The 18,395-nt window shown below is 43.8% G+C and overlaps 2 protein-coding genes across 2 annotated transcripts in view; one reads left to right on the top strand and one right to left on the bottom strand.

Moving 5' to 3' along the window:
* Positions 1-482: 482 nt before the first annotated feature.
* Positions 483-823, bottom strand: LOC127186245 (reactive oxygen species modulator 1-like). The gene is made up of 2 exons (XM_051142690.1): positions 811-823; positions 483-730 (listed from the first exon to the last, which is right to left on the bottom strand). The coding sequence occupies exons 1-2, from the start codon at positions 821-823 to the stop codon at positions 483-485; spliced, it is 261 nt and encodes an 86-aa protein (XP_050998647.1).
* A 7,766-nt stretch (positions 824-8,589) lies between these two features.
* Zdhhc9 (zinc finger DHHC-type palmitoyltransferase 9) overlaps positions 8,590-18,395 on the top strand; it is a 34,691-nt gene continuing 24,885 nt past the window's right edge. Inside the window, exon 1 of the mRNA XM_051142691.1 lies at positions 8,590-8,830. Within this exon, the coding sequence (XP_050998648.1) occupies positions 8,664-8,830 (167 nt within the window). The 5' untranslated portion in view covers positions 8,590-8,663. The remainder of the gene's footprint in view (positions 8,831-18,395) is intronic.

Here is an 18,395-nt window from a genome sequence, read left to right as displayed (position 1 = left end):
ATAAAATTTCTTTAAAAAGGAATTTCAACTCTATTCAATAACTTTACCACTAAATATCTCTTATCTCTTTTGTGTGTGAGAAAGGTGCTTACTATGTAGACCAGTCTGGCCTCCAACTTACAAACTTACAGAGATCTGCCTGCCTCTGCTGGGATTTTTCTTTCTTTCTTTCTTTCTTTCTTTTTTTTTTTTTTTTTTTTTTTTTTTTGGTTTTTGGTTTTTGGAGACAGGGTTTCTCTGTGTGTATCCTTAGCTGTCTTGGACCACTTTGTAAACCAGGCTGGCCTCGAACTCACAGAGATCCACCTGCCTCTGCCTCCCTCCCGAGTGCTGGGATTAAACACATGTGCCACCACACCCAGCCTAATACAATTTTTAAAAAATTGTACTTTTATACTTTTTTTGAAAAGAAAAACTTTAATATTGTACAAGGGTCGAAGTGGATGGGGAAGGATAGATGTAGTAGGCACTCAGTGCCCTGCTTAGCATCCTATGCCCATTCCGATGGCCATGAATGTGCCAAAGGTGCCGCCACTCTGCATCATGGTTTTCCCAATGCCGCCCATCAGCTCCTGATCCCGCATTCGGAACCGGAGACAGGAGAAGGTGCGGGACAGTGCCCTGGTCGCCATGCCCGCAGCACAACCCATGAAAAAGCCCATCTTCCTGTGGCCGAAGCGGCTGGGCTGGGACTGCCCATAGGGACCCATCGCCACCGGTATCTCATTCACTGCAGAAGTCGCTTAGCTCAGACCGAAACAATACCCTTTCCAACTGGGCCCTTTAATAGGACATCGCGCTTCATCTAACCTCCAAGGCCCATCTGAACTTGAGCATTACTGGCAAATCTCTGGCCATTTGATGGAAATGGTCCTCATTTCTGGGCAAATTTAGGATATTGACCTTCATCTCCATTGATTAGCTTACTCTATTATGATCTCCTTTTTAAAAAAAAAATTTATTTATTATTATGTATACGGTGCTCTGCCTGCATGTACACCTGCAGGCCAGAAGAGGGCATCAGATCACGTTATAGATGGTGGCGCACGCCTTTAATCCCAGCACTCGGGAGGCAGAGGCAGGCTGATCGCTGTGAGTTAGAGTGCAGCCTAGTCTACAAAGTGAGTCCAGGACAGCCAAGGGTACACAGAGAAACCCTGTCTCGTAAAACCAAAACAAACAAACGAACAAAAAAACATGCTTGTGAGCCACCATGTGGCTGCTGGGAATTTGGAATAGCAGTCAGTGCTCTTCTAAACCATCTCTCCAGCCCTATTATGATTTCTTATTATGATCTCTTATCACACCTCTTCGTTCTGTTTTATATTATTGTGTGTGATAGGGGCATGAGTGCTAAGGTTTGCATGTGGAGATCAGAGGACAACATTGTGGAACAGGTTCTTCTACCTTTACGTAGATTCCAGGGATCAAACGCAGGTTGCCAGACCTAAGAGACAATAGGCTTAACTGCTGAGCCATTTTGCCTGCCTTTAATATAGTTTTTATTGAGCTATGCACACAGACATGAAAAGTGTACTTTATTGTATGTATATTATAATTAAATTATCATTGCTATTTTACATTTTGCATTAATTGTACACTTGCATGCACACTCGTGCTTGAGTGCAGGTGCCTGTGGAAGTTAGGGGCATTGAATGCCCCTGAGCTGGAGTTACAGGTGGTTATGAACCTCTTAGCATAGGTGCTGGGATTTGAACATGGGCCCTCTACAAAAGCAGCATGCACTCTTTAACTGCTAAGCCATCTCTCCAGCCCACCAACTTTCTTTTTTTTTTTTTTTTTTTTTTTTTTTTTTTTTTTTTTTTTTTGGTGCTTAGGATGGAACTCAGGGCCACATGGATGGTAGGCAAGTGCTCTAGTCCTCCAGCTGTACTCCAACTCTAAGAGTACAATCTTTTGGGTCCAGCTTCCTATAATTGGAAGCTCAGCAATGAGTAGTTGAGAATTTGACTCTGCGCTGTTTAGTATTTATCTTTAATGACTGCTCAGATGCTAGTCTTTTCTCCCTTAGAATATTTTAAGTTCCCTGGAGGCTGGGCTCATGCCATACACTTCTTTGGCATTTCCCAGAGGTTCTCAGGACAAGCTGGGCAAATTGTTGGCGATCAATCCATACTCAATGAATGACTAACAAACCAGTTTATGTTTGTGGGCTATACAATGTTTTGAGGTCAGCTCCTGGAATGAGAGGGCTGGGCAGAGTCAGAGACTAGGGATGTGCCAAGTCAGTATCAATTGCTCTCACTTGGACAAGTTTAGACCCTAATCTGGGAACCTTATCTGTCTCAAGCACCTAGCCCAATTCCTGGCTCAGAAAAGCGCCTTAATAAAAGACCTCTATTTTCTTGTTGTGATTCCTGTTTAATGAGAGGGTAGTACTAGGGGCCGTTGAAGGTTTGAGTATGGCACCTAAAACGATGCCAGGTAAAGTCAGAAGGGCACAGTCCAGAGATGGAAACAAATTGGGAACCAGCTGGAGCAGCCAGGGACAGAGGCCAAACTAGGGTTTGGATATGAGCATGGTGGTGTAGTCCTATAATCCTGGTATTTGGGGGGAGGGTGCTAAGGGAGAGAATCCAAAGTTTGAGTATAGTCTGGATCACACAGCAAGCCCCTGCATCAAAAAGAAAAACACCAACAGAAACAAGCAAGAAAAATATGGGGTGAGGTTCAGTTTCTGGAACCAGAAATGGACATTCAATTGCATTATGATGAATGCTTTTTTTTTTTGATACCTCAGACGGTTTTTTATTGGCTTTTTGTATGTTTGGCTTTCATCTTTATAGTGCTGAGAAAAGATAACAAGCTAAGTGTAGTTCTGTGAACAGGCGGTTGCTTAATGAAAGCACTTTCCATTTTTCTTTTACCTGCTGTAACGGAAACTGTGACAGTAGTGTTGAGGATTCATGGAGAAAATGGAGCTAAAGAACAGATGTTTAGCCAGGCGTGGTGGCACACACCTGTAATCTCAGCACTTGGGGAAGTAGAGACAGGAGGATCTCTGTGAGTTTGAGACCAGCCTGGTCTACAGAGCACATCCAAGACAGCCAAGGCTACACAGAGAAACCCTATCTTGGAAAAAAAAAAATAGATGTTTGAGTAGACTAAGGTTATTGGGAAAATTTAACCTAGATAAGAGTGAAGCGAGGGACTTGGAAACCAAACAGCCTGTCAGATAAGGATTCAATTCAATGGTGAATGTTATAGAGTATGAAAACATGGCAGCACATGGATGTCATGGAGCCTAAAAAGTGAAGAATGAATCTCATTCTTTACTCTCTATTCCTATTCAGCAGCATGACTGAAGGAAGGAGTGGGAGGTGACAGGTTGCATAGACATGGCTGTGACGCTTGGCATGAACTGTGTTTCTCCTATACGCTAACCATTCAGAACACGTAATCTCTAATACCCTTATTAATTCTATTAAGTAGGTACCTGACTGATTCTAAGACTCTCATGAACATGGAAGTACATGGATACTCAAATATCTCATGTAGAATGGAGCAGTGGTTGCACATAGCCTTTGCAATCCTCCCATGTATATTAAATCCAGGTTACTTATGGTACTGACTGTACTGTAGATGTCATATAAGTGATGTTACACTGAATACCTTGGGATAATAACGACAAGAAAATGTTTTCACATGTTCAGTAGAGGTACATTTTTTCCTGAAACTTTTTCTGACAAATAACTTATTTTAATGAGGTAATACATTCACATGCTGAAGCTGATATGTCTAATGCTTATCCAGAATGCCGTCAGTTACAAAATCTGGGATTGTCCGTAATTGAAGACATCACAGGATTTACATAGCCAAATACCTCTACACACATAAAATAACAGAAAGTAAATGACACAGAAGTTTCTCAAGGTTATTTTATAAAAGTCAGTGAAACTTTAAAAAAAATCTATAGTTGGGTGATATGGAGGGCTATCTATAGTAGCTTTATTTTACAGATGAGAAAATAAGCACAGCATCAAATGCTTGCCGAGGGTTACTCCAGATGTTTAGTAGTCTAAATTTGAACCTAGTTCTGCCTGGTCATAAGGCTAATGTTTTTTATTTACAGAATATCATCCTCTTCTTCTGTATCATCCCAGGCCCCACAGAAGTAGATCTTGCTTAGGAGGGCATTGTGTGGGCAGGGTATTCATGATGCGTTTCCTCTTATGGATTTATAGCCAGAGAGTAGGGAGAGGAATGTAAGTCAGGCAGTTGGGTGAGAAAAGGCACGTGTATATTGGGTTGGGTGTGAAGGTTAAAGACAGAGGGGGAAAAAAAAAGGAGCCACCATGAGATCAAATGTGACCCAGGACTAATTTAATGTGTCTTTTCTTGGCTGTGGTTCTGGAACAATATTGACTGGCAGTGTCCAATCCACTGATGGCATTCAGGATCTGAGTCTGTTCAACATTACTTTACACCTACACATGAATACGCAAGTGCACACATATGCGGTAAATGTGAAGATAAATTCTCTGAAAAATTGCATGCCATAACGTATACCACTAAACCATGAGCTGACTTATAAAATGGAAGGCTACCCCTTGATTCTAGCAGTTCTCGTTGGATAACTACAACTCCTCTTCAAAAGAGTGAACAGTGATTTGGATGCATAAAGGAGGGAAGTTTGTTGAAAACAGCAAAGGGAAGAAAAGAAAAAGGAAAGAAAAACCCATGCTCAGTTTATACTTTTTATTAAGACTTTTAAGGATTATGCAAAATGATGTAATTATGTAGAAAGAAGTGCTTGCTTCTGCCTCACCACACCCAACCAAATCTCAAATGTTTATCCATATAAAATTTCCTTATTTTTCTTTCAGTTGTGAGCAAGACTGGCAACAAATTGTAATAAAACAAGCCTGACTTACAAAACCACGTAATCTCAGAGGGAATGTGGCCCAGATCAGGGAGGGACAGAGCTCAGGAATGCATTGCCATGTTATGTTCATTCCAGAACTTCCTAGGCTTCACCTGAACCTGAGCGATGACCAAAGCATGTTTAGCTTTGGTCACTTCATTTTGATTGCTTTACACTCACAAGAATGGCAGCTAGGCTGAGCATGCGATTCCTAAGGGCATCTCATATGCACAGGCTTGGGAATTAAGAGAGCTAATGGGGCCAAGAGACGTTCCTGTCCCTTCCATGACAAGGGTGGAATAATACCACTCCCCTCCAGGAACTGGAGGCCACAGTGCTGATCATATGCTTCATAAGGAATAAACCGATGATTGTGGTCAGCATGAATGCTCAGGAACAATAGGAGCTTTATAGAGACATACCTTCAACTACAAACTATAACACACCTCTCTTGTAAGAGGTTAGGATTTTTAATTCCTTTAACTTGTTTGATTGGAAGATGTCATAAACTTTTCAAGAATAATCATCATTATATAGGTTTTTAAATATTGCATGGGACCAAAATACTATAAAGGAAGAAGAATTCTTGACTATGTAGGTGGTCCTTTATTACAATTACCACAAAGCTGCCTTTGTGAGAGCATTAGCAGGCATTTCAGTGCTAATTCCAACTACTGTGACCCTAGGGAAACACTTTGATCAAGCTCTGGAGAACCTGGACTGCTAACATAGACGGTGTGGTAGGAAAGGAGAGGTCACTTTTAATCATCCCTCATACTTATTTGGAAGGTAGGAACCAGTTATACTGGTGGAAACAGACCTGGTGCCTTGTAATATCCACCCTATAATATCATGCCGTGATTCTCAACTGTCTTCCCCACTCAAATTTCTTAATGACGTTACTACAATTGATAGCAGAGTTCAGTGGCAGTAACTGCAGAGGAGGCATCAGAAGGAAAGAACCAATCTGGGTGGTGTATGAAAATTCTGCCATGGATGCCCCTCCCTTAATTATCATAATATCTCCAGTTCTTTTGCTTTGTTCTTTTGAAACAGGATTTTTACTATGAAGCCTGGCCTGGAAATAATAATGTAAGACCAGGCTGGCCTCATCATATAGAAATCTACTTGCTTCTGTCTAACCACACCCAACAAAAATCTCAGGTTCCAATAGAAATTAACTACCTTTGGGTAATCTTTACCTCATTATCTACCTGGAAGTATTTATGTTGTCTCAGTGGAGTTTCTCCAACTCCCTTAATGTCAATTACTTGTTCTCAATATCTCAGAGATGGTTACTCCTTTTCATCTTCTTTTCTGTTTTCTTCTGAAAGACTTCGAGATCACATCGGAGTCCCAGGCTCCTGAATAGGACTTGAGAGGCAGAAAACTTAACATGAAGATGCCCATAAACAGATCTTGATCGATTTTAAGGCAAACAGCACCGGAGAGGCCCTGGGCAGACCTATTGAGGGTGAGCGTTCGTCCGGATCTGTGAGCTAGTGTTGCTTCAGCATCTCGCTGGGTGTTTGTGGGGAGGCTGCTCTTGGCTCCTCCCCTGCCCGGTCCACACTACGTTTCGCCTCCACTTTTGCGTAACTATATTAATAGAAGAGAACACTTCACATACTGGCGCTCCAGCCCCAGAGAGAGGCTGGCTGTGGCTTGGCAGGTGGGCTTGTAGCAAGGAGATGGGTGGGGGAGTGGGCGGAGGTACTCTGGAGTGGCGTTTGAAGTAGCCAATGGTAGTATGTGTCAGGGGAGGGATGGAGACATTGTGATCTTTTAGCCAATGGAGGACGAGCAACTACTGGAGCGACCTGGTGACGTGAGGAGCGTTCCATTCCGCCAGCGGTGGGCGGTTGCCACAGCTGGTTTAGGGCCCCGACCATTGGGGCCCCTTGTCAGGAGGAGGCACCCTCCCTGTCAGGGAGAAGTCTCTACCACCTTTGTCGGCCGACGTGATCCCTGGAGACAGTGCACTTTCTGCCCTCAGTTGCCGGCTGAGGTCAGTCTCCCTTGTTCAGGTAACAAGGGGTGGGGGTGGGGGGTCTCCGGGGCTCAGCTGTCTAGAGGGCTGCATCCCTCTTCAGCTCCACTGGGACGGAGGGACGCTGGCACCGCCCTGCTGAGCTTGCCAGCCGCCAAGCCCCTGGCCCGGGGTGACTACACGTGGCGGGGCGTGTGTGAGTGTGTACGAGCTTGTGGACGGCGTGTGCGTGTGGATGTGGCGCGCGTCCCAGCCAGCCTGGGGCGGTGGTCTGCTGCGTGGAGGAGGCAGGGCGGGCCTCCTGAGGCCGAGCCCGCTGCATTGCCCTGGCTTTTGACGCTAGGCTGCTGAACCCGGTCGCTGCTTTCCGACGGATTTAAATTTTTCGTCTCCCAGGTTGGGCTCCCCTTCCTACTCTGTGTTCTCCTACTGGGTCAGTTTATGAGGGGTGGTGGTGGTGTTTTCCAGGTTAGTTTTACACAAAGGAAGTGATCTTTGCACCTCTGGGACCCCCTCCCTTTCCCCAAGCCTTAACACCTTTTCATCTCCCTGCTTGGCTCTTAGTCCCCTTTTTGGACCTTTGCCCTCTCTAGCTCAGGAATGATCTCCGGCTGGTTGTTTCTTGCTCATCAGGCTGCAGGCTTCCGCCTCATTCTTGCCAGCACGGGGCATGTGGTGCCAGTAAATAGAGAACACAGCCCTGCACCTGAGAAGAAGAGAAAGATGACAGTGACTGGGGAAGGCGAGGCCTGGAAATCCAGGATGCTGAATGGAGCTGGTACTGGTGAAATGTCCCAGAGAGCCCCCAAGGGACTTAGCTGCTGCCACCGCCCTCAGCCACCCCACCCCACCCCATCATCAGTTGCCAACCATCCTAGAATTCCTCCTGTTTAAGGAAGCCTTTTATTTCCAGGGTGATGTGGTTTTTATTAAGGGTCTCACAAATGTTAAGCCAGACCATCAAGGCTGTTTCAGTTGCGGATTCAGGAAGTTACAGAAGGCTTGATGAAGGGAAATCTATTTTGTGTAAATGCAATGTGGGTATGTGTACAGAATGCCCAGACCATCCTACCCCATGGGGCTAGAGGGTTACTTGTTCCCTTCCGTGATTAATATTTGAATGGTTAATTGAAGAAAGAAGGCGAAGGAGCAGAAGAGGGATGGGAAGGGCTACTTAGGGACAAACAACAGCAACAAACCTGCTGGTATGTTTTTTTTACTAATGAAGACTAAAGAACAGTGTAGTATAGCAGGAAGTGCCCAGTCCTGGAAGCCAAGGGGCACACTTTCTTGTCTCAACTTTGTTGCGGTGTGACCCTGAATATGTTATTTCTTACTGGCCCTCAGTTTACCCATTTGTAAAGTATAGTCATTGGGATGGCCACTTACAGAATTCCTACATACTTCCAAGAGTCCTGGTTAAATAAATCATCAGCGCTGGTTTGGAAACGGGATTTATTATTTAAAAAATACTAATTTCCTCCCTTTGGAGAACTGGTTTTTGTCTTCCTCTTTAGAGAACAGAGTCAAAATAAACATTTCAAACTTTTCTATTCCCACCCCTTCAGGCAGTTCATCTTTCTGTCTCTGGGAATGAGGGTTCAATTGTACTTTGTTATTCTTGTCTCATCCCACCCCACCCCCCCTTTTCTTTTTCTTAGGGCTCGCTCTTGAGAATGTTTGACCCAGTGGCAACAATAGTAGACGACGTGATTTCAAAGCTGGGCTCAGCCTCTGTTTCTTCTCTCGTGTAGTCACAAAGCCCATTTTGGACCAGGAACTCCAATCATGTCTGTGATGGTGGTAAGAAAGAAGGTGACACGGAAATGGGAGAAACTCCCAGGCAGGAACACCTTCTGCTGCGATGGCCGTGTCATGATGGCCCGGCAAAAGGGCATCTTCTACTTGACCCTCTTCCTCATCCTGGGGACATGTACACTCTTCTTTGCCTTCGAGTGAGTTTGTGTTGAATACACTTGTTCGATTGTGGTTGATTTGGATTCAAGGGATGAAATTGTGTTTCCTGGGCATTTGTGGTGGGTGGTCCTTGCATGACTTTACTCTTTTGTTGTACAGTGTCTTCAGGCTGTGTCTAGCGAATTCACTGCTTTGTGGCTATGGTAGAATATGTACTTCCTAAAAAAGGCCAAGAACTTTAATATCAATTCATAGTCTTGATGTGGGGCTATCCCTGACAAACAAATGAGTTTGTCTTAATTATTTACCTCCTTTCACTGACAGTAACTTAGTGACAAATTACTTCTTCTCTACCTGTCCCAACTTTCGATATTATAACACCACTCAACAATAGCCACTTAATCTGCTGTTCTGGGTCCCATTTCTGTAAGCCCTAGTTCTTACCTAGCTGTTAATTTGAAAACCAAACTGAATTGAGAACCTGAAGGTTGGTCTCAGCATCAGCCGTACCACAAAGGAGCTTTGGGAATGCCATAGAGGTGCTTTTGAAATGTTAGTTGTTCTTTCTGTCCTTTAAAAGTCACTCAGTGTGTGTGTGTGTGTGTGTGTGTGTGTGTGTGTGTGTGTGTGTGTATTCCAAACATTCTTTGTTGGCTTGATGGTAGCCTTAGAATTAATTTTTTTTTTTTATGCAGTATGATGCCTAGTACTAGAGAGACTGTTTGAAGTTTGTGTAGGTCACTGCTCCAGGGAGGTGGCCAGTTGGAGTCTAGTGCACTGTGGCATGACTACTGGGTATGCTGAGGATGGTTCCACACTCTAGGGATGGGAGCAGTGCTAATTGTTTTGGGATTACTGTATTAAGGAGGACGTTGCGGAAGCAAGAGGTGTACGTGTAGCTACAGAGGCCACACCTGATGTGAGCCTGCCATGGCTTGTGTTCATGGGTGACCTGGAAATAGAGTTCCCATGCTGAGGTGTGGCTGGCAGGTGTCAAGGGGCTCCTTGGTCAAATTGAGTAGGTAATTAAAATGTGCTCCAGTCCATTGCGACTCACTTTTGTTTTTCTCTAACGGCTCCAGGCTTTCCCTGTGCATCTCAGAGGGAGTTGGGGTGGGGGGGGCGTACTTTGCTAGACGTTTGATTATTGCGGCTGGCTTGAGTAACAGCAGTAGCAAGAGTGGCATAACGTTCTATAATAGTGCTGGGAAAAGACGATCGGATGAACTCTCTGTGAAAAGGTCCTTTTGTTGTTACTGCCGCTGGCTGACTTTGTGGAGATTTTCTGTGAACTTTGGCAGGTTGCTGAAGGCTTCTTACCTGTTTTCCATTCTGTGAGTTTTATAGCTCAGTACTCACTTCCTGCCCCCTCCCCCACCCCCGTGTGTGTGTGTGTGTGTGTGTGTGTGTGTGTGTGTGTGTGTATGTGTGTATGTAACATGTGCTTCTGTGTGGTACAAGTGAGCATATGAAGCCAGGAAGGGTTATATACAACACAAAACAGTTTTTTTCCCCTTCAGTTCACTCTCTCTACATTTTCCCTCTCTCCCTTCTGCGTTTCTTTTTGATGGAAGTCCTTTGGTTCTAGCTCTGCCATTAGATGCTTATGATTGGAATTTTTTAAAGTTTTGTTTTTGTTTTTGTTTGCTTTTTGAGACAGAGTTTCATCATGTAGCCTTGGCAGTCCTGGACTCATTATGTAGACTAAGCTGGCCTCGATCTGCCTGCCTCTGCCTTCCAAGTGCTGGGATTAAAGGCATGTGCTACCATGCCTGGCTATGATTGGAATTTTATGACAGAGATAAGACTTTGTTCCAGGCTATCAGTGAGTTGGTAGTTCTGGGTCCAGGAAACCTCTGCATTGGTCAGAGAAATATGGGGTTTAGAGCTGTGGCTTTTTGGCTCTTTTTTTTTTTTTTTTAAATACCTGGAAGGCTTAAAGAGACTGTGACTTGGATCTGTTCCACTTAGGCCCCTGAAGGCCGCTGAAGAAAACTGCCCATGGGATGAAGCTTCTAATTAGCTAAATTACTGTTCAACAGAGGCATCGTAAGTTTTCCTCCAAGGTGATTCACATTTCAAAAGTATTTCTTGGGTTTTTGTTTTGTATTTTTGAGGATATGAAAAGTGAGGTTGTTTGCAAAACTGCCCCAAGTCCCAGCTGTCTGTTTGAAAGAGTAAATATTTCAAAAGTAAAGGCTGGGGGAGGGAGGAGAGAAGGAAGTAAATGTGTTAGCTTAAGAGTGGAATGGGGAAGTGTAAATCTGACCAAAGAAGACAAGTCTCCACTGATGAATGCTTTTAATAAGAAATGTGGGGTGGTGTGTGTGAGTGTGTGTGTCTGTCATATGCAGACACATGGATAATCACAGTGATAGCTGCCTTGTGCCTATCCAATGGTAGGCTGTACAAGGCACACCGACATAACTATGAAGAATTGAGTCTTTTTTTTTTTTCTTGACTAGTCTGTAATTTACTCTGAGCCAAATAGTGGAGGGTAGGGTTAGGAGGACACAGTTGTGGCTCTAATGTTAGTATTAAGATACAGCAAGACCTAAGGAAACCAGATGGTCTAGTCACTATTTTCAGGCAGGTGATGATGGCATTTGACACTGCACTTGATCTTAACCAAATGACCAAGAAACATAGATGAGCATATTTGGATACACAGATTGCTGTCTGCTTTTATTATCCCTCCCTCTCTCCTTCCCTCCCTCCCTCCCTTCCTTCTTTCTTTTTGTTTTGTTGTTGTTGTTGTTTTTGCTTTTGAGAAAGGGTTTCTCTGTGTACCATGGACTGTCCTAGACTCGCTTTGTAGACCAGGCTGGCCTTGAACTCACAGCCATCCATCCACCTGCCTTGGCCTCCCTGAGTGCTGGCATCTAGGGGAGGGGAGTAGCGCAAAGAAGGAGGGAGGGTGGGAACGGGAAGATACAAGTGAGGGGATAAGCAATATAGATGTAATCTTGAATAAATTGTAATACTTTTTAAAAGGCATACATGAGCCACCTATTTTATTTCTTAAATTATCTTCGAGTCTAGGTTTGTCTCCCAGGAATATAGTTCAAATCTTGGTACACATCTGGATTTGTGCTTCTTTTCAACCTGGTCCTGTTGATAGCAGGTGTTTAGGAACAAGTGTAAGCAGATTTATGGCTGTGTTTGGCATAGCTGTGGGCCAGCCAGATGGCTTGAGCAGTCTGGTCAGTCATGTGGGTGCCCTGTTCATGACAAACATACAAGTGCCAGCCTTGGACTTGGAAATTTTGCCTTTACAAATGTCCAGTGTTCAAAGGAGAGATCTGTAATTTTCAGTGGACAGGTTGTATGCTGCATACATACAACAACCTAAAAGGTCTTGCACCTGGGAGCAGTTAGCACTAAATTGTTAGAAATGTTTCTGAAGAAGTTAGGTGGTCATCTCTCAAGGATGCTGTCCCAGATTGGAAATTCAGTTTGAAGTTGTGGAACCTCTGGTAGCTGTGTCTGAAATTCTGCATAACTATCTGTCTGAGAGGGACATGACAGCACAAAGGGGAAGTGTAGACACCCAATAGGGAGTTGTATTTGTGGCAAATATGTATAAATTTAAAAGTGGAGTGAAAATTGTAAAGTACTTAAAGACAAAGTATTTTCTGATTAATTCTGGGCGTGAGGTATGTAGAAAATGTGTGTGAGGATGGCAGCCTTTCTGCTCACACCCTGTCCAGCTTATGTCAGAACATTACAGCACAGTGATGTGAGAACCTGTGTGCTGTCCAGCCATGGAAAAGCTTTGGTGATATTGGTTTAACTCAACATCCCAAGAAGTGTAGACTTTGGGAAAGGCTCAAACACGTTGTTTGTTAGCTTTGTCTTTTAACTATGTCACCAGATTTCTAGTGGGATCAAAGTCCAAGACTTTTTATGTGGCAAGAAGAACTGTGTGACCTTTGACCCCTACATAGAAGTACCTTGCTGCTACGATCGGTGTTTATGTTCTCTGCGTGCTGTATGTGGAGGAAATTGTATCAAGGCGATGTCAGACCAGTTTTTGTCAGATTGGTTCCCATGGGTGCTTTTGATGTTCATATTAGAAGTCACTGAATTAGATAAACTAGAAAAAGGATTTATAATACTGCTTAGTAATTATCTCAGTTCTCCTAGCATGCCTAAATTTTCCTCCTCCTTTGAGTGCTCTTCACTGTAAACCTGCCCATTGTACCAAATAATCATGTGACACGCCTTACCTTTCTGAATTCTTATTTTTATTTTTGAGATGGCGATCTCAGGTGGCTCAGGGTGGCCTTGAATTTCCTGTGTAGCAAAGGGTGATTTTGAGCTCCTGCTCCTCCTGCAGCCACCCCACTGAGTGCTGGGGTTACAGATCTGTGTCACCACACCCAGCCTGCCTGGTTTTCTCTCTCTCTTGTGCTTGCACTCCCCATTTGTCCTGTAGAGCTTCAAGCTTTCAGGCTCAAGTGTTACCTCCTGTAGTGTAGCCCTCTGTGGTGATCTACACTGGAGTAGGCGGTCAGTAAAGGTTGCCAGGAGAATACAGTGTGGATGCATTTAAAATTCCAGTCTCGACTCACAGAATCAGAGCATGCTAGAGCTATAAAGGGCTCTGGAGGCTATCTCCATCCTTTTGGCCTTTACGAAGTCAGGCCCACAGAAGTGAGCTAATCCAAGATCTGTTGGATGCTCATCTTTGGTTATGGCATTATGAAGACATTCAAATTATTATATCAAAGTTGTATATAATACCAAATTCTAGAATCTCCCAAGCACATGCTCTTAGGAGACCAAGGATTATTTTGTAGAAAACTGACAACATTCTGGCATGGCATTCTTGCAGGAGCACAGTGGCCCATCTCTAAGTGAAGACCTAAAATGTATGCCGCTTTGTGAGTTTATGAAGGGTTGCTGCCTCTGTTGCCACTCCTAGGCCTGGATTCCAACATGAGAATTGCTGGGAGACAAATTGAGCAGAGCGTACTCCCTACCAGGACACTCTGTGAGAGCTCCTGACACAGTAGAAAAAGCAGAGCTTACAACAGTTAAACAAAGTTTAAGGACATACAGAACTACAGAGACCAAAGCCACATTTGAACATACTAGAATGTGCTGCCTATCCTTTCACTGAGACTGAGAAGAGGTAAAGGTGACTGTCATGATCTCTGACCAAGAGAGCGTTCTTTTGGGAGTTGCTCTGTGAAGGTCAGTCTTGAACTTTGTGTGAGTTAGAACTGCTCTGTACTTGGCCAACCAAACGGATGTTTTAGAATGCTATAATGGCCAATGGCCTCTTTGATATCAGTGTGCTACAGTTCTTAGCTGAACTGAAGTTTTTCCTTGTTTGAGATGAGGTCTCATGTAGCTTGGTTAGCCTGAAATGCACCATGTAGCTGAGGATGACCTGGAACTCTCGTTCCTCGTTTCTCTGTTGCTCCAGTGCTGGAATTACAGGCAGGTGTCGCTATGTCTGGTTTTATGTAGCACTGAGGATGGAATCTCAGGCATCCCGAATGCTAGGCAAGCACAGTGGCAACTGAGCCACATCCCTAGCTGTAAGCCTAACTCTTGATAAAAGCATGTTGTTTGAAGATGAGTCTCCCAAACACTTTTATTTCCTTCTGTAATTCTTTTTTTTGTTTTGTTTTGTTTTGTTTGTTTGTTTTGTTTTTGTTTTTCGAGACAGGGTTTCTCTGTGTAGCTTTGGATGCCCTGGACTCCCTTTATAGACCAGGCTGGCCTCGACCTCACAGCGATCCGCCTGCCTCTGCCTCCCAAGTGCTGGGATTAAAGGCGTGCGCCACCACACCTGGCTCCTTCTGTAATTCTTTATGGCTCTATCATGCAGAGTTCCTCTCTGTATGTTTTTAATCTTTCCACCATCTTTTGTAGTAATAGCTTACATACTGTCAATCTGTTTTTAAGATATTGTTTACATTTTCATCTAGATGCCTATTGGTCTCTCCATCCCAAGCTTTCACAAGTGTCCTCCTAGTGAGCTGCACTCCTACCCCCCAGAGGGTTATCAGCGTTCTTTTCTTGGGGAGCTCTTTATGTTATTCCAATGGCTTTGAACCCACGCGAGCCTCCTACTTCAGCTTCACAATTATGTGGGACCATAATAGACAAGAATGAGAGTGAGTCATTTGTTTGTATGTTTGGTTGTTTTAGGAAAGGTCTTCTTAGGCAAGCCTGGCCTGCAGCTTTCTAGGTAGCCTACACTGACCTTAATCTGTGATCTTTCTTGTCCTTGAGTGCTGGGATTATGGGCATGAGCCAACATGCCGGTTTCGAATGAAACTTAATAAGTGTGCAGGTCTCTATTTTGGAAAAGGTGAGCACAACGAACAAAGATTTCTCAGCAAGCTGACATGCGTTGAGTTGAGGTGCTTCCTGAGGGAGAGAGGAGACTCCTTAGAGACAGCAGGGCTAGGATTGTTTAAGAATGAACAAAGGAGGCACCTTGTGTCTCTTGCCAAACCAGGAAGCTAGGTAATGCAGCGTAATTAGTGGGATGTCCCTGAAGTGGAGCAATGAGAAGACGGGAGCCTTGTGATGGTGATTAGATAAGGCTAGTTAATGGGAGACCTAGGAATACTGGTCTGTGGACTTTGGGGCTCTCTCTCTCTCTCTCTCTCTCTCTCTCTCTCTCTCTCTCTCTCTCTCTGTGTGTGTGTGTGTGTGTGTGTGTGTGTGTGTGTGTGTGTGTGTGTGTGTGTGTGTGTGTAGTTGGCATCACGGAACTTTTCCAAGTTCTTAAGCAAGGGTATACTATTACTGAGGTTTAAACATTGTCATTACAACTAACATTTGGCAATTACTGAGTAGATTTACCCGGATACAGATTATGTATCTCCTCTGAAAAAAGAATATTCTTACCACTACAGAATAGAAAATACCTGTTGGGTTAATTTTTCTGCATTTTCTACTGAAGCAAGAGGGTTATACATTTTACCATGACCTTTATGGAGCAAATTCTCTGGAGGGTAATTCTCAGTTCAGTTTATAGTGATAAAGGAGATGTCTTCCTTTTCAGCAGACCCTGAGTGTAGCTATAGTAACCTTGTCACTGTCTTCTGAGTGGTGGTTCTATGTAGTTATTTGGCTCTAGAGATGGAGTCTAGTGAGTCTATCTGGGTTGCCATCACAGACTGCTATAGATTGCTTTCTCAACAGAAATTTATGTCTTTGAATTCTAGAGGCTAGAGAGCTTTAGGTCAATGTACTGGCAGAGTCAGGGTCTGGTGAAGACCTATTTCATGGATTAGAGGTGGCTGTCTTCTCGCAATCTTCTCATATCATAGAAAGGCAAGGAGACCCTTGTTAGTAGCTGTCATTAATCTCACTCATGAAGATGGAGACTTAGGTGATGTAAATATTTACTAGGGGCTCCACCCGCCCTGCAGATACTATTGAACTGGGGCTTGGGATTTCAGCATGAATTTTGTGGAAACAGAAACATTCAGTGGACTGTAGGTAAGTAGTGAATAAGAAGATAACGGCCCACCCATGTCTGGGAGGAATTCAAATGAAGTGTTATTTCTATCTTGTTGGATCAAAGGGTATCATTAGACTTGGCTCCTTAGGCCCTTCTTGCTGTTAAAAGCACAGTTCTTCCTTAAAGCCATCCTTAACAGCCACTATTGGAACAGTTTCAACAGCCACCAGCTCCCCCAGAGGGCTCTTTCCTGAGCACTTACAGTCCAGAGGGTCTGAATCACCATTCTAACGCTTGATTATTGGGCTCATCTTAGGCTTTAGCTGTTTCATATGTTAGTTATGTTTTCCCCCAACAAAATTAGCTCCTATTTTTCTTGTTCTTCAGTTGTTAGGCCAATAAATACTTGTTGGCTTATTGATTGTACTGATAAAAGAACAAACAAAACATTAAAAATGTAGGAAGAAAGCTATTAGAGACTTCGAGACAGAGTGTTATGTAGAACAACCTAAGCTTGCAGTCTGTAAGGCAGAGCCCTAACATGGAGTCAATTTGGTCTCTTACCAGCTCCACTCATGAATCTATTTTGAGATTTTTTTTTCAAGTGAATTGAAGTCTGTGCCATTACTATCATTCCTCCAGTGAGCTAGCATGCTGGGGATGGGGCATGGGACATGACGCATTAGCCTAGCCTGGCACTGCTGGATACTGCTGGGCAGTACCAGCATGTGGCTCATGGGAACATATGGGAATCCAGTAGTCTAGCCCAGCTATGGAAGTCTGAGGTCAGTCAAGGAGTTGGGAGAGGATGTTTTAAAATGACGATGCTCTTTCAGGTATCCAAAAGGAATGCTTTGTAGGCACGGGGTTTATTTATAAAGTAAGAATGGGAGCTTGTAACCCCCGGAAGGAGGAAGGCTGCCTGGTACTTGGAAGACAAAGGAGACTTCTGTTTCCATGAGTGTTTGGATATCATTATGCCCAGAAATGATATAGTTGGAAAGTACAAAGGCATTTAAAAATAATTATTTCATGTTTGTAGCTGACCAAGTCTTTCTCTAAGACAAATGGTGAAGTTTGAGGTTACCTTGACTGTGAGGTTACTACTAATTTTTTGTGGAGCTTGTTCCTGTCAAAGATGGACTTCCAGCTTACTGCAGCTATGGAACTATAAAATAAGGTTAAAATGCTTGTGAAGTGGCAACTCCAAGCTATATTTATAGTGGACAGCATATTTTGATGCACACATATATTGTAGAATAGTTAAAAATGTCGCTTCTCTACTATAGTCACCATTATATGAGGTAGATCTCGTGAATCTATTTTTCATTATTAAAATTATGTGACCTTTAACCAATGTATCCCTAGACTTCCAACACAGAGGAAGAAATTTTTTTCACAGGTGTTTTTCTGTCTTGCCTCAGGTGGCCTTGAACTTAGGAGCACAAGTAGTGCTCCTGGCCCAGCCTCCCTGAGTAGCTGGGACTACAGCCATACACCACTGTTCCTTGCTTAGGAGCCTGTTTTTATTTAAACACGTTTATTTAGAAGAGAGACAACATCATAGGTTGTAGTTTTACAATACTCCTCGTTGCTATCTTTTGACATTTCCTCTTATTTGGAATAGAAGGCCTGATGGCAGCCCTCCCCCCCCCTTCTAGCCACGCCCACCCACTAGGGACAACTGCCTGCCAATAGCCTCGTCTCTGGAGGAGAATGATACAATGAGCCTGTTGTGTGCTTGTTGTCATACAGAGTGGATTGTTTTAGCAGGTGCAGGAGATAGTCTGTATGGAGACTACAGAGACTTTATCCTTGATGGTGTAGTATAATTCAGATCGAAGTTGTCTTTTGTCTAGTCTACAGCAGGTGTTGGAACTGGCCTTAGTTTAAGCTCTGGTCCTTCTCTGCAGGGGCCGGCAGTGGTTTGAATTTTTCCTTTGGTGGTTCTTTTACTAGCTCCGTATCTTTTCTCTTAAATAAAAAAGAAATGGAGTTGGTGAGATGATTCAGTGATTAAAAGCGCTTGCTGCTCTTCAAGAGGAGCTGGATTTGGTCCGCAGCACCCATATGGTGGCTCACAGCCATCTGTAACTCTGGTTCCAGGAGATCCAATACCCTCTGCTGACCTCTGAGGGTACCAAGTATGGGCATGGTGTACATATCTACAT

Source organism: Acomys russatus, unplaced genomic scaffold (genome assembly GCF_903995435.1).
Source record: "Acomys russatus unplaced genomic scaffold, mAcoRus1.1, whole genome shotgun sequence".
NCBI classification, from domain to species: domain Eukaryota; kingdom Metazoa; phylum Chordata; class Mammalia; order Rodentia; family Muridae; genus Acomys; species Acomys russatus.
The sequence above is the reverse complement of the archived record's forward strand: the minus strand, read 5'-3'. Positions and strand labels throughout refer to the sequence as shown.